Source organism: Engraulis encrasicolus, chromosome 23 (genome assembly GCF_034702125.1).
Source record: "Engraulis encrasicolus isolate BLACKSEA-1 chromosome 23, IST_EnEncr_1.0, whole genome shotgun sequence".
NCBI lineage: Eukaryota > Metazoa > Chordata > Actinopteri > Clupeiformes > Engraulidae > Engraulis > Engraulis encrasicolus.
In genome coordinates this window covers 41173225-41188861 of record NC_085879.1, presented here as the reverse complement: position 1 = coordinate 41188861, position 15637 = coordinate 41173225, and the positions used below count along the sequence as shown (strand labels likewise).

The 15637-nt window shown below is 41.2% G+C and overlaps 1 protein-coding gene across 1 annotated transcript; it reads right to left on the bottom strand.

Moving 5' to 3' along the window:
- Positions 1 to 6411: 6411 nt before the first annotated feature.
- On the bottom strand, positions 6412 to 9776 carry tmem128 (transmembrane protein 128). The gene is made up of 5 exons (XM_063189583.1): positions 9635 to 9776; positions 8572 to 8704; positions 7573 to 7734; positions 6770 to 6879; positions 6412 to 6623 (listed from the first exon to the last, which is right to left on the bottom strand). Exons 1-4 carry the CDS (start codon positions 9738 to 9740, stop codon positions 6780 to 6782), a joined length of 501 nt encoding a protein of 166 aa, XP_063045653.1. The 5' UTR covers positions 9741 to 9776; the 3' UTR covers positions 6412 to 6623; positions 6770 to 6779.
- Between the last annotated feature and the right edge of the window lie 5861 nt (positions 9777 to 15637).

The following is a 15637-nucleotide window of genomic DNA, read 5'->3' as shown; positions in this document are numbered from 1 at the left end:
CATGGAGAGGGGCAACATGCCAAACATCCCACCTCTCCCGGAACTTCCGGGAGTCTCCAGCAGCATTGCCTACACTTTTGGAGTCTCCTGAAAAAGACATACCCTACTGCAAAAGTATGTAACAGACAGGTATAGCCTACCTCTTATTTTCAATTCATTTACACCGTTTGCTCCTGCGGAATTGTTATTGGTTTAGCGGTGGGGTGCCATCAACTGTCCTCACCCAACATAAACTTCAGTAACAGAGTTGCTGCCAAGCCTTTGAATATATGTTTTATATCTCACTGAGTTTCAGTTTAGCTGATATGATGGGTTATAGCGGACGTGAATCTTGTCTGAAAAAATCGTATCCTCCAGTCCCTCGCAGCTCCAGATCATCCAGTCGATTGTTGTTGTTGCTGAACTGGAATGAAATCCACCAATAGACTTGGCGTTGAACGCTAATATATATGACTATTCATAAAAGTCAGTGCGCTTTTTCAAGTGCTACACGTTCCGCTATAAGTTACAAAGTGTCTGCCTGTTGGCCTACTCCGTATATCACATGCGAAGCACATCACAGACGGTACAGACCGTCTGACTGGAAAGGAGAGCAGTTTATGGATGTTCTGGTCCATTTCAAAGGTTATCTGATATAGGCCAAGGCTTTGCACTCATGCGCCCTTTCTCATGCATCCTGGTTGAAACTGATGATTCAGTAGAATGATACCACTTGTGTTGATTAGATTATCACCTTTCCGTGGACAATCAAAAGCGATTCAATTGGTTTTTGACCTCTTCCAAGATGAATAGCCTATAGGCTACTGGACCACCACAGAATCACATTTCACAACGCACAGTGGCAACACAATGAAACTGAATAAAAAAAAATCTCCTGTCAATCGTGATGAACGTATTTCCATCGTGTCATAGACTGCTTTGTATTGCATATTCATCATATAATGTGTTGTAGCCTATGCGTATAGTCTGGACATGCCATGCATTCAGGGGACTTAATTGTAGGCTATTAAACTTTTAGACGGCAAAGTCATATTTTGAATGCAATAAATGCGATCCAGACAAATCTCTCATTTGCCCGAATTGAAATTTGGCTTGTTACACTTGAAAATGTCAGACGTGAAAAGTTGTGCGTCCCTTGGGATTAATAAAAAAAACAAATTATTCTCTCGTCTACTCATGAGGCTGTGAATTTGTTATCTCAGAGGGCCTTTAAAACCCAATGGGTAGTGATGATAGGAGGTGGTCAAGTGTCAACATGTCCTATATAATGGCAGATAGGCCCTACTTCAATAAAAAATATAAACAGTTAAATAAATATGCATCCAATTTCCATGCAAAAATCAGCATTTTACAAGTTGTCATTTTATTGGTGTAAGTATCACTTATATTTTTGTTTCCAGTGGTTTAAGACGGCACTAAGTAGAAATTTAAACAGCTACCATGTTGGTGTATTCTCTTGGAAAACACATCCGTTCAAGTGAACAAATTGGCCATTCCTGGAAACGCAAGATCAAGTAGAATGGTTATGTGATAGCCACCTTTGCACACCTGCGCTCTCCGTCCCACAGCTAACACCTAGTTTAATTAGGACAGGAGACTTAATGGAACTTATCAAAACCGTTTCATTTCAAAGCATTCTGATAAAAAGACTGATCACTGTCAGCTAAAACACACACTTTGAAATAATCCCTTTATTTTCATTGCCAAGAAGACTCTCTTTCCAAGATCTGGAGGGGAAGAAAGGAGTGGGGATCGAGTTTCACCTCTATTCTGCCAAAGCCACAATGGCTCTTTATGTCAAGCAAGGCGATGCGGTAGAGCCACAGCTCATCTTTAAAGCACATCATCAACTGCCCTCCCTCTGAGACTCATCCTGCGAAGGAGTATATGGAACCGCTATTGCAAACACCAAACAACATCTCGTGAACAGTGTTGCCAGATTGGACAGTTTCCCATCCAAATGGGCTGCTTAGGATGGCTGTGTGCGTGCGGGAGAAAATGGATTTTGGAGAAAAGAAAAAAAAACAATTTTTGGCCATAGAGATCAATAGAATTGGGCGGGATTTAGGGCTTCCAGGCGGGTTTTGAGAAATGTTTGGGCTGGAAATCATCAGCCTCATCTGGCAACCCTGCTCATGAATAGTGGCTGAAGTGGCGCGCACAGACCTTTTGGAGGGGGGGGCAGGTGCTCGGGGGGGATGGCAGGGGGCATGTAGAACCTCCAGCTGCCTTACCAGGATATGGAGGCTACATAGTGTTATAGCGGAGAATTGTCACATGCTTTTGATTGTCAAGCAACATGTCAACATGGAACACAGTACATTTTGGTTGGAAAAACATCCATAAAAGTAACTTTCAAAAAGGGCCTTTTTTGTTCAGTAGGGCAAAGGGGCAGGTGCTTTAGCATGACCACGTCCCTATACGTATGTGCACACCTATGAGTGTCTGGATGCTATACCACTGAGGGAGCTTCAGCTTGTGCTGAACTATTATCTGTTTAACTTAGACTTGTCAGCAGTAAGCCTAACTACCTGCCTGTTTGTATTATTAAATGTTTTCCATGTCATTTCGAAGAGGGGAGGTCTGCGCTTCAGCCTTGGTCGTGCTCACAGTCGAAGACAGCAGTATCAAGACAAGCTGTGGTACTTCACAGTGACTATAGAGCCAGCCAGGGATGACTGGAGCACTCAGCAACGTTTTTAGAGGTTTTTATTATTTTGGTGCACAAAGTGACTGACGTTTCGGCGCACCTGCGCCTTCCTCAGAGTCCAGGAGTATTCCATGTCATGTTTAGATTGAAAGTGTGTACAAGTATACTGGATATACACAACCATAGACCTCTCGGTGTAGCCTACTTTTGACAAAGGCTACTGAGTAACTTCTTTCTATGTTGTTCTAAAATTCAGACACCCATCTTTCATACAGTTATCATCTGGAATCTACAAAATACATTGAGCAAGCAAACCTATGCATTGGCCAATACAATGCACTTACGGTATAAGGCACAGGGGGAGGTGAAGGAACAGCTGTGCTGAGTTTTAAAGCAATACTTTGACATTTTGTGTTCAGCCACCTTAGAGGTCTGTATTGTGTCTCGATTCTAGGATCAGATGGGGCCCCAAGCAAAAAATGCAAAAGAATGAACATTTGAACCAAAATCGCCACTACTGTGGTAAAGTGTGGGCTGTTGTTTACTATCCAGGGGCTTGGGGGCCCCAAGCGGCTGCCTACCTTGCCTGTTGGCAAGATGCGCCTCTGCATTCAATAGACTGAGAGATATCCTAATCAAACGTATTCATTGTAACTTTAGTCCATGGGTGGCAGAAATGCATCAAGCAGAAGCACAAGCAGAGGACTGTTGTGGATGTGATCACTAGCAGTATAGTATTACATAGTTTCAATTATGTAATATATTATATTACTAGTGTTGTAATTACATTGGTAACAGTGCATATTTTACACACCTGACAAATGAATTGAGAGGTGCCTTTCCCCATTACAGGTTGAGAAGCACAGAAACATTGTTAAGGTATTTAAACGCCCAAGAGACTTAACCTCTACATATGCAAGTCCCTCCCTTCTTTGTGATACAGTGGACAAGAATTAACCTGTTCCAGTCACGAAATCATGTTTCCTCTCGTGACCTGCTGTACAAAGCACTAGATATTCTTTGTTTCATCCTGAAATCTCATCTGACATCTACAGAATAGAACAAGCACACCACCCCTCTCCATTGTAGATCCATAAACTGTGTTTGACCTCGCGTGGTTGTCAATGGTGAAGAGGAAGAAACAACAATGCGAACTCTAGATCACCCACCTGCACTCATTGTACCAATAAAAAAAAAATTCTGGGTGATGTGCCGTAAGAAAGCCAACAGGGACTGACCCATACCCAGGGGTGTCGTACAGGGAGGTTAAGTGTGACTGAGTTACCAGGGACCCATGTATGTAGGGGGCCCACTAGGTGCTGGGCGGTATACCGTAAAAAAAAAAAACGTGATGTTTTTCACCTACACAAGGTTCACTTTTTGATGAGGGAAGGTTTTTTTGTTTTTATTCCAAAATAGTGATTAAAATAGAAATGGAGATGAATTAAAATTCAACATTTTCTCTCATTTTTAAAAACATTTAGATATGGGGGAAAATCACTACTTATGAAAACAAATTGTGCAGAGAACCGTGATATTAATTTTCATCAAGAAAACCGTGATACACATTTTTTCCAAAACCGCCCAGCCCTAGGGTCCACACAGTGTCTGATTTATGTGGATATGTGACTGGGGGGGTCCATTGGAGCTGATAGTACATATAGGGCTCACAATTTGCTGCTACGCCCCTGTCCACACCTATTAGATCCACTAAACAAGCCAATCTGGCATCTTCATGATCACATTACACGTAGCTGACATTTTTATCCAGTGGTCTCCAATTATTTTTCTCCAAGGGCCAAATTATGTAGAGCAAGTGAGGCTGCGGGCCAAACCAACGCCTCAACCTAATGAGAAACAATATAGATCTCTGGGGAGAGAACATATTTTTGCTGTTCCATTTTCCCTTCTTGTCAATGTCTGTTATGAGACTGTTAGTACAGTACACTCTCTGTGAATGCTTTGAGAGATACTGCCCACTGAAGTTTTAGTGATCGAAAATCACACACATTTATGTTTTCATTTGTACTGACCTCATGGTGGGCCAAATGTTTGACATGCCCTGGCAAGATTTGGCCCACAGGCCTTTGTTTGGAGACCAAGGCTGTAATCCAAAGCAACATAGTTATTTACAGGGCATTGGTTACAGTCCCTGCAGCAGTGTAGGGTTAGGTGCTTTGATCAAGGACACATCAACCATGGAGGTGTAGGGAGAGGCAAGGGTGGGATTCAAACCTGCAACCCCCTGATCTTCAGACCAACTCCCTAACCATTAGGCCAATGGTTCCCAAACTGGGGTCAGGACCCCTGTGGGGGCGGGGGTCGCGGAGGTACTGATGGAGGGTCGCGGACAAAAGGGACATTGCATTAAAATGGCAAATCCACAGGTTAACAGATAACAGCAAATAGATGTATTTGCTGTCCAGTGAATTTCTAGCAATATTAGCCGACAAACTATTAGCAGAAAACCTAGCCAATTTTTGCCCATTAATATTGCTAGATTTTCCATAAATAATTTGTCCACTAATATTGCTAGAAATCCATTGCTAAGCTATGGTAGGTAGGGGGTTGCGAAAATATTCCGAAGTCCAAAAAGGGGATCGTAGCTGAAAAAGTTTGGGAACCACTGCCTTAGGCCACGGCTGCCCATTAACCCTGCTCATTGTGTCCGCTCATGAACTTGGATAATAACCTGTCACTCTTGTGGTTTAGTGCAATTCATGTGTTCCTTTCCACGTCACAATATCATCTAACATCTTCAACACAGAATCAGTAAGCAAACCCACTATTGATCGAACCTGCTGCCAAATGTTATGTCAGCATATGTACACAATTGATTTTCCAAGGTGCAGCTATATGGCAGGACATTCTGCACTAATTGGATCACTGTTTGCTCATTACCCTGACAAAACATGCTGATCATGTTAAGCCAATTATATTGAGTTGTTAAGTTAAAGACAATCACTTCCTGAAGTTAAGACAATGCTTTGAACTGATGGTCTGGTACCTACATTACCTTCTGTACTACTACTGAAAACTGCAGTCAGGGCCGGATTAAGCTGGCCTGGGGCCCCTAGGCTACAGGTTGCTGTGGGCCCCGCCTGATGGCAAATTTCGTGACAAATTTACATAGACAGTGTCACAATTACGAGCAAGGAATTAACCTGTTTTAGCCAGGAGCGACATATACGCTGCAACCAGGCTTTTGAGATTTGAGGGTTTTTATTAAAAAAAGAGCTGAATGAACGAACACGCGCTAATTGAAAATGAGGGTCCTAGTTTTTAAATGCAACTCATTTCATGTTTTCATGTGCTTGGGAGGCTGAGACATTCAGGTTTTAATGCGCAGAGGGGACCTTTTCCCAAAAAGGGCATAGGCTAAAATGGGTTAAGGATGTCTATCAACTGTACTCAACATTGCATCTTGTCACAATTCTGCAATTTTTTCTCTTTTGACCAATCAGGGGCCCCCTGGCATGTAGGGGCCCTGCAGCCATATCTAGCCTATGCATTAATCCAGCCCTGACTGCAGTCACGTGAGTAGTTTTAAATCAAGAGAACCACTGTTGCATGTGTGTGACTACCCTTCGCAATCCTTTACGTCTCCAACCCACAGTGTCCCCCACCCAACAAAATACTACATAAGCTCTTTAAACACATCACAGTCAAAACAAAATGCTCTTGTCAACAGTTTGGTCGATACCAAGTTGAAACTTCAAAATCACAATATGTATGTTAAGACAGATGACTCATCTACGAAATATTTTACAAAAAACAATTCAAGTTTACTGGTTAATTACAAACATTTCCATTTTTGGACAAGACAGTTTTTAAAAAAGCTTAATTTAAAACAATGGCAAAAACATTGAAGCGCATGAAGCAGTAATAGTAAACAGTTGTTTGCTGTTTAAAAAAAAGTCTTTTGAATACTTGTAAGTGGTTGTTAGTTACAAAGTCTTGACATCCTTGGTATCTGCGAAATCAGAAAGGGAAAAGGACCACAACAAAATTATTTCCTGTAAATTACAGCCACGGTTTTCAATTCGATGAAACATTTAGAAGAAAGCACAGTTTTTGAATTAGGTTGTGGCATTTTAATATTGAACAATTCCAACTTACCTTTTTGGTGTTATCCTAAGAGCGAGATGAACATCACAACTCCCATGAACTGGGTGAAGAGGATGACTGGAGTGAAGAATGACCACACTGGCCATAGTGCTATATTAAAGCTTCATCAATAGAAGAAAATACAGAGAAAGACAAAAAATAAAGACAATGTTAATATACTTAATAGCAATGACACATTACAGATTGGGCAATCATATCCAATCAGGACAGACTAAGGCAGACCAAACGTTAGCGATTGGATGCAATCAGATCCAAAGTTCAACAGAGTTCACGCCTCCTGCCTGGAAATCAGTGCTCAATTGTGCCGGTCCAAACCCTCTGTGTGAAACTAGTATGAGGCCATATATGAACAGATTTCATTAGATTTAAAACAAAATAAAGCATTTCTGAATGTTTCCGTGTTCTTCTTACAATTTCAATACAAACTAAAGTAGATGAGAGACACAGTCCAGTTATTGTTTGTTTATAAATACTGTGTTGTTCTTTCTTGTCTGTCTTTGTTACAGCAGTCAGTAGCTATTACACAAAACAATGCAAAATCTTGTCACGTTCTGTGGACTTGAAAGCAGTGTGGAAAAAAGTGCCCCCTCATACATTTACTAACATTTAAATCTACATGGAAATGGACAATACAAATATCACAGGAGGAAAAAACAAGGCCATGCATTTATTTTCATTGTATTTTGGCTGTAAAAGGTATCGGTATCGATACTCAGTATCGGCAAGTACACACATTAATGTACTCGTACTTGTATCGGTTTTCAAAAAAGTGGTATCGGTGCATCCCTACTGACCTGCAAGAGGCGGCTATGAAGGCGGCGGTGGTGATGGGAGGGATGGCGGGGTACTCCTGGTCATAGTGCTGGATGCCCCTGCACCACTCCAGGTAGACGATGCAGAAGCCAGCCAGGCCTAGGCACACAGTCAGCAGCACTAGCCCAACATTAAACCACCAGCTACAGAGGAGGGAAAAAAGCATGAACATGTGCGTCACAGGTTTGCCTGAATTACATTACACTGTGGTAAAGTAGTCTTATAAAACCTAGGTTATAAAAAGTATGGTTCATAAAAAGTAAAAGGAAGAACAGCTATGGATATGTAGAGGAAGAAAGAGTAAACAAGGGTATAATAACGGAGTTATTATTATAGTAGCGAGCAAATGTGTTTGTGAGCGGACATTATTGTTGTTACCAAGGGAGGCACTACAAGGAAGAACATTGTTAACAGCTTCTTAAAGTTTGGACAGCTCTACACTACTATTGATTCGATATTTGGAGAGCCCATGATGGCAATGCAGAAACAACACAAAACCTTAGTACTATAGCACTATTCCCGATAGGCAAGGCAAGTGCTTCACAAAAAGTTAAAGTAAAACAAAAGGAAACAGAATTAGAGTCAAAGAAAATTAAAACAACAATATAAAACATTAATTAGAATCAAAGAAAATAATAATAATAATAAAAAACATCGCTTAGAGGAGCTAGGGGAAGGCGTCTGAGAACAGCTTCATCTTAAGTCTAGATTTTAAATGATCAGTAGTGGGTGCATTTTTTTTAAACTTCATCTGGATGCTGGTTCCAAAGCTTTACGCCGTAGGAGCTAAAGGCTGCCTCTACACACTTTGATTTGACATTTGGAATTACCAGTCAGTTCTTCTCCATTGATTTTAGTGACCTAAGTTAGTTGGTGTATACAGCTGAAACATATCCAATAGGTAGCTGGGCCCCATCCCATCACAGTATCCATTGGCAACATTTTAACACAATTCCTAACACGTAGGGCCTGTCAAATACCTTTTAATATCTGTGTTCTCCAGGACAACATTGAAGAAATTCACATAGTAGGTCAAGCCCACAGATGCTAGGATCCAGAAGACAGAGTGCTTGTTAATTCGTGGCAGTGGTTTGGCATCCTTTTCTTCTTTGCCTAAAAAAAGACAATACAGAAAGAAATGATCAGATTATGTGCACACTGCACATCCTTAGAAAGTTGCAGAAGAGGCAGTAGGCCAACCAAATATCAGCATAAACCATGTATTAAGAATGTTGCATTATGATGCACAATATCATAAATGTAGAACACGTACAAACACATGATAAGTGGACAAAATCTGATACCGTGACCTTAGCAGGCTGCCTGGTTGGGGAGCAGTTCCATGGGTGAGCATAGACATACACTGCAGCTACAACACTAGGCATCTTTTCGGGTGTTACTGTTTCTTTACAGAACTGCCTAGATCGAGTATCCATTAGTTAACACGTTCGCTGAATAAAGTTAAGTGAAGCAATGTTTAATCAAAAGGAGCTGCCGATGCCAGCTAGCTCAGCTGTGCGATGACAATAGCTAGTCTTTAGTAAACAATACATGCAGTGTTGCTATGACTCAATCAGAGGCAGACAATGAATGTCTTTGAAGACGAAGGCTATGTGACATTGTGACTTGATGCCAATTAGTTACCTACCAAGTTGACTAAACATGATTTAATATGGGTGTTTAACAGTCAACATAGGCTTTGCCTAAATAATGCAATCTTTATTGTCTTGCGCAATGAATTGTCCTGCGTGTTTTGACTTCACTTGCTTATTCCTGATAAGTCAACATAGGAAGCAAACTGGCTACTAAAGTTGCCTACTTCATGACATTAGGAAGGAAACAGCAAGTTGCAGACGTCAGTTAAATAAGACATGTCTGTTTGAAGTATCTGATTAGAACTAGTTACGATCAAGCAAGCGTCGGGGCAATTGTGTGTGGATGTGTACAGTAGAAATGTCGATTAACGGTGGACTGATAGAGAAATCCAATCCAATAGTTACCCGTCCTAGGCTGAGAAATGCTCACAGTTCAGATTAGACTTACTCTTTTCCTCTCCATCATCAGATATCCCTTGAAGCAGATACTCGGCATCCCTTTTAAAACGATTTCTTAGCGTCAATAGTTCGTTTTCTGCAAGAAAGTCTGCCATGATTTTGTTTGGTTTGGTGAGGGCTTACTTCCGGGATAGTTCGTGACGTATTCTTAAAGGAGCCACGATGGCCATTGATAAACACCAACAGGGTGAGGCCTGAGATTGATAAGCCTTACCTTTAAGCAAAGGTGTAGGTTTGGCTCGAAAAGTGGTGGGGACATTTTAATGGCAAATTGTCCGGATATGCTGTTTTTGCATTACATTTGGGAAAATGTGGTGGGGACAAGCTATGTTTATCTCGAAAGTGGTATGGACATGTCCCCACCATGACGCCCATGCCTGTAAGGTGTAACTTCAAGAGCTGAGCAAAGTGATTTCGCTACCACCCCATGAATGCTATCAGGCTTTTTCTAGAAGTGGGAGGATATACCTTGCCAAAATACATTGTTATTTTTTTTTCCCATATGATGCAGATGGCCAGAATTTGGGGCCTGGCTCAAGGCAAATATAAATAAATACATACATTAATTGAATAAATAAATAAATAAATAGGCATACATACATACATACATACATACATACATACATACATACATACATACATACATACATACATACATACATAGATACTAGCCTACGTTATTTTGTAGTCCCCAATAAAACTACTATTATATATTACAAACAAAAAGTAAAAAGTCCGTCAGACAGAAAGACAGACAGGCACGCAGACAGACAGACAGGCAGGCAGAGCCTGGAGTCTAAATGAATTGGTTGATGGGTAGGCTACAGCAATGAATCAAGGCACCGGAGGCTCTAAGATGTGTGCACCACAAGCATAGATGATGGTTTGTGGCCTAGCCTACTGAAGAATCGGATGGAGGGGAGGCAAGTAGGTTAGGTTTCGTATCAGGCTAGAATCACCAGTAGGTCTCACATCTCTTAGAGAGGAACCCTTTCACTGCTAGCCCAACACAGATTGTAGTGAGCAGGGAAACACGTGCTGCGGGGCGGTGTGGCGCAGCGCGCTAAGCCCCCCACATTTGGGCTTGCATGCCCACCCATGGGGACCCCAGTTCGAGGGTCATTTCCCGATCCTCCCCTGTCTCTCTGTCACATTCGCTTCCTGTCACCATCTTCAACTGTCCCGTCAAATAAAGGCATAAAAGCCCCTAAATAAATATTTAAAAGAAAAAAAACGAAAAGAAAAACGTGCAGTTGTCCTTGGTGCACCCAAAGCAGATTTGGTCTGGCAGGTAACTGTCTCTCACAGTTCATAAGTCTAGTAGTTCACGGGGTTCAGACAACTTGTCATGCCAAGATTTTCAGGTTCTTGCATGCTGGAAGGCCTTGCAAGTGTGTTGGTAGGGCTATGTGATACCAGCTAGTGTAAAGAAATGTGAACTATTAAACAAGGTAAGCTGTTTTGCCTACTTCAAGCAGGGCTTTTTTTCAAGTGTAGCGCAGCTAGAGTTTCCCAAGAGAACTGTGCTACCACTGATGTATCACACACACAAAAGGTATGAAAAAGTAGGCAAAAAAAATCTCTGCAGAACACCAGTTCAACCTCTAAGCGGATCAGAGTTTCGGGAGCAAGACCAACAGGGCTTTACATAGGAACGTGATATGCCAGGGTCAAATCAGGGGGGAAATGACAACAAAAGGACCAATGTGACAAATGGGCAGAAGAAGCGAATGAAAAGATGACTTGGTGTAAACACCCTCCATGGTGAATAGTATAAATACATAATAATGAGGTAGATATGCAGCAAAATGTCCATTAAAGTTATACTGCAAGCAGGTTGGCCAGTGTATGAGTCAAACTGCCATTATACATGTGCAAGAAGGACTGTCCTTGCAACAGTTGCAATACTAAGTCTATTTATAATAAACCAACTAATAATGTTCCAACTAATGTCCTTCTGTTTGCTTGTGTGTTTTAGTCTGTGTACTTGCTGCACTGAATTTCCTTTAGAATACACTTAACATGAACTGAACATGTGTCATCACTTAAGAGCGGCATGTTTGCTCTTCTTTGCTCTGCACATTGGGTTTTGGAGACACTTTATTCAACAGTTTATTCCCTTTGTCAAAAAAAAATGTTTCAAATCAAGTTGTGTACTGTAGATTCAGGCAATAATGACAAGGTGCCATGCCAATCACAAAGCACAATTTGCACCACCTACCGCTTCCGAATTAGACTGCAGGGGTGAGTTTCTCAAAGGAGAAGTTGTTAGCCTGTTAGCAACTTCGGTAGTTGCCAATGGGAAAATGCATTGAAAACAGCAAAGTAGCTAATGTAGTTAGCAACTTTGGTTTTGAGAAATTCACCCCTGTCCAGCAGCAAACACCCTTCCAGACTTGTAATCTTAAATCAAACACTCTCCCTACAAATATTTCTTTGAAAACAACATTCTAAGCCGGTACCCAAAACGTCTTATCTCGAACGTATACTTTTACATACACATTCCCTTAACGGTGCGCTGCACAGAACGCACACACTACAGGGCAACTCCAGCCCGGCTCAGTTCTGGCAGGCCTAGTGTAGTGTGCTTACTTAGTCGGAGTAAGAGTAGGGGTCAAGGGTTAAGGGGCATGAATGAGGGAGTGTCAACTCCACAGTGTTAAGGGTCTGTAAGACTATCCATCTAGCTCCTGCCATGGTCCTGTATGGTGTTGCCAGTATTACAATAAGCTCCACTACTGTTCTGAAAAACCATAGACACGCACACTGACCCTGTGTCACATACTTAATAAGGGTGATTCATTCAAATAATTATAACCTGCATGCTCCAAGACAGGTTCAATGGGGTTGTTCTAGAAAGCAGGACCATCATTTCCCTGGGTACTTGTATGTATTAAATTGATAATGGCACATTGATTATACAGTTATTATTGCATATTAATGCGGACCATACTTTGAATATCCCCCAGTTCTAATATTTCCCAGGTCCAGTGACCTGCCATTCACTAACTGATGTTACCTTATTTTCCCTCAGGGATTAAAGGATAACTTCTGCCAAATTCAATATGTTGTTTTGTTGCTCACGCTACCCTTGACTTGTCAGTACCCGGTGATGCTGCATTTTTCGAGTCAGCTCTTTCCGAGATCTGAGCTATTTATTCTGAGCTACTGACAAGTCCAGGGTAGTGTGCGTATTTCAAATGCATGTTGAAATTGGCAGAAGTTTTTTCTCTTTAATAAAGTTTCTCTATTCCACTCGACAAGAGTCGGTGTGTAAGGTATTCTGCCATGGCACTAGTGGCCCCAGATGACCCAAATAAAGTGATAGATAATGGAATATATAAATAAATATGGTAACACTTTATTTTAGGGATACATCTATAAGCACTAATACATACAATGTTAATGCCAGCATAAGTAACTTGTAAGGCATGTACTAAGCAAACGCTAAGGCCTACTAGGTCCTTACTAAGGTTAAATTGGTAATAAATCCTTTATTGTGCATGAACAAGACATTTGTGAATACATGCCTAACAAATGTTTGATTTTGCTTTGTACATGCCTTACAAGTTACTTATACAGTTTGTATGTATGTATGTATGTATGTCTGTATGTATGTATGTATGTATGTATGTATGTATGTATGTATGTATGTATGTATGTATGTATGTATGTATTAGTGCTAATAGATGTATCCCTGAAATAAAGTGTTACCATAAATATATATCATATTTAAAATATTGGTGGTACTTTACTACTTTCGACTTTTAAGCACCCCCACAATATTTTAGACAGAAGAAGGGATGACGTTCCTGTAGACTGCAACTCTCTTATTCACACGACTAGCTTAGCAGGTCATATGAAGAAGACACTGGATCCACGATATTGTACAGTGTGAAGAAGATGGCATATGATCAGCTGTGGAAAACAAAATATTCTTTCAAGATTCACACTCTCTACCGCATAATTGGATGCAGTAAGTGATAAGAGATCAATTTTTGCCTCAGTCTCACAGTTGACTGTAATTGTGAGACCAGTTTCTATGGTCAAGTTTCCCTGTCCTGGCAGACCGCTTTTCTCAGTTTGGTTTTCAATGGGACACCATTTGGAAGCCTTCACCTAAAAACCTAGTTTGAAGTTCCAAGTTTTTTTGTGGCTTTGTCACTTAGTAAGATAACAGCAGGTGGTTCACGAAGTTTGTTTACCATTTTAAATGGAGCAAACCTTTGAAAAAACAGGGTTTAGTATCTCCTGCAGAACACCCAATACTTACATATTTCACTAACCCAACACCAATGTAACACTACAATGTAATACTACTTCTGGTGTGTTAGAGTGGTCAGCAGCAGATTGATAGTCACATTCAAGTTAGCCTTGAACAACACAGTGAGAGAGATATGGCAGATATCATGTTTGCCTTCACCATCTGTGAATGAAATGGCTTGTTTAGAAACTGTGGTCAATGCCGGGTCAATCATAAAAGCGCTTTACATGGAACAGAGGTGCAATGTGCTACCGTCTTGGCTGCAACGGTGACACAGAGAAAACATTTGATAAGGCACATTCAATGACCACACGCTGACCTCGGTCCCAAAAACTGATCACGATTTCCCTCTTCAATAGAGGGGTTGGCCCTGTCATCGACACTTGGCACTGGATCCGTGGTGAAAAAGACACAGATGTTCATGAAATCTCTGATGTAACCCAGGATAACAACAGAACATGATTCAATGTTTTCGATGTACAGTGTAAGTAATAATGATGAGCGGTGGCCTAATAGTTGAGGAGATGGGCTTTAGATCAGAGGGTTGCAAAGTTTGAATCCCACCCTTTCACTCCCTACCACACTCCATGGATGAGGTGCTCTTGAGCAAGGCACCTAAGCCCATACTGCTCCAGGGACTGCAACCAATACCCTGTACTTCAAAATAACCATATCACACTGCCCTGTCTATTGCCAAAAATGTTATCTATTCATGAATATTTACTACTATGACCAAAGTACTGTATAGTAAGGAAATTCTGAAAATTCAAAATGACGTGCATGGAGAAAATCCACGTTTTCATGTATAAAAAAGTGTTTTTTTTCAGTCTTCATTATATACTTAGGATTTTAAGATGGTGGTAAGATTTTGTGAAATGGTAACGTTTGTGAACGGGCAGCATGGATTCTGGAAAGAATCTACTAAAAATATTACACCGTGCACCTTTAACTCAGTTATTCTAGGACAGGGGTTCCCAAACTTTACTACCAAGGACCCCCCATATACCAATATCTTCCAACCAAGGCCCCCACATATAGCCTACCAGTATCTTCCAGCCAAGGCCCCCCTGACATGGGTCGTGCCACACTATTTTTCTATACATCCCTTTTTACAACCATAGTCAAGGCCTGTTAGTCAGTGCATCGCTTGGAGATATACATTAACTTAACGTAGTAATGTTCAGCGATGCAATAGATTATTATAATGCGGTATAGGAATATTATCTTATATTTGGTATATTTTTTGTATACATTAGCTATTAAATTTATTTAAGTATTTATTTTGTTTCTATGCTTTTCCTGCCAACCTGCCGCGGCCCCCCTTGCACCCTCTCGCGGCCCCCCAGGGGTCCCCGTCCCCAACTTTGAAAACCACTGTTCTAGGAGAGCCAAGAGAAACTAGAAATTGCGGAAACTAGAAACTGCAGACTCATGTTCATACTCTTTTTGACCGTTATATAACACACATGCACTTCATCACTTTATCACATGCAAACAGACCTGTTACATACAAACATACTTCAAACATACATACAGGTACACACCCATACACCCCTCTTCAAGAAAAAAAAATGTTTGTGCAAGTGTCATGCAGTGCACAACCATGTGCAAACTGTCTGTCTTGCTTTCTAAAACTCCCAGAGAAACCAACCAACGCCCTCTCACATTACCCTCTTCAGAGGGCTTACACTACACGCAGGCAGGGCCGCTTACAGCTTTGGCTGGGCC

Coding starts and splice junctions, on each gene's coding strand:
- tmem128 (XM_063189583.1), bottom strand. CDS start 9,740: ATGGCAGACTTTCTTGCAGAAAACGAACTATTGACGCTAAGAAATCGT. Junction 8,705..9,634: donor TGATGATGGAGAGGAAAAGA/GTAAGTCTAATC, acceptor GTCTTTTTTTAG/GCAAAGAAGAAAAGGATGCC. Junction 6,880..7,572: donor TTCATAGCCGCCTCTTGCAG/GTCAGTAGGGAT, acceptor CTATTGATGAAG/CTTTAATATAGCACTATGGC.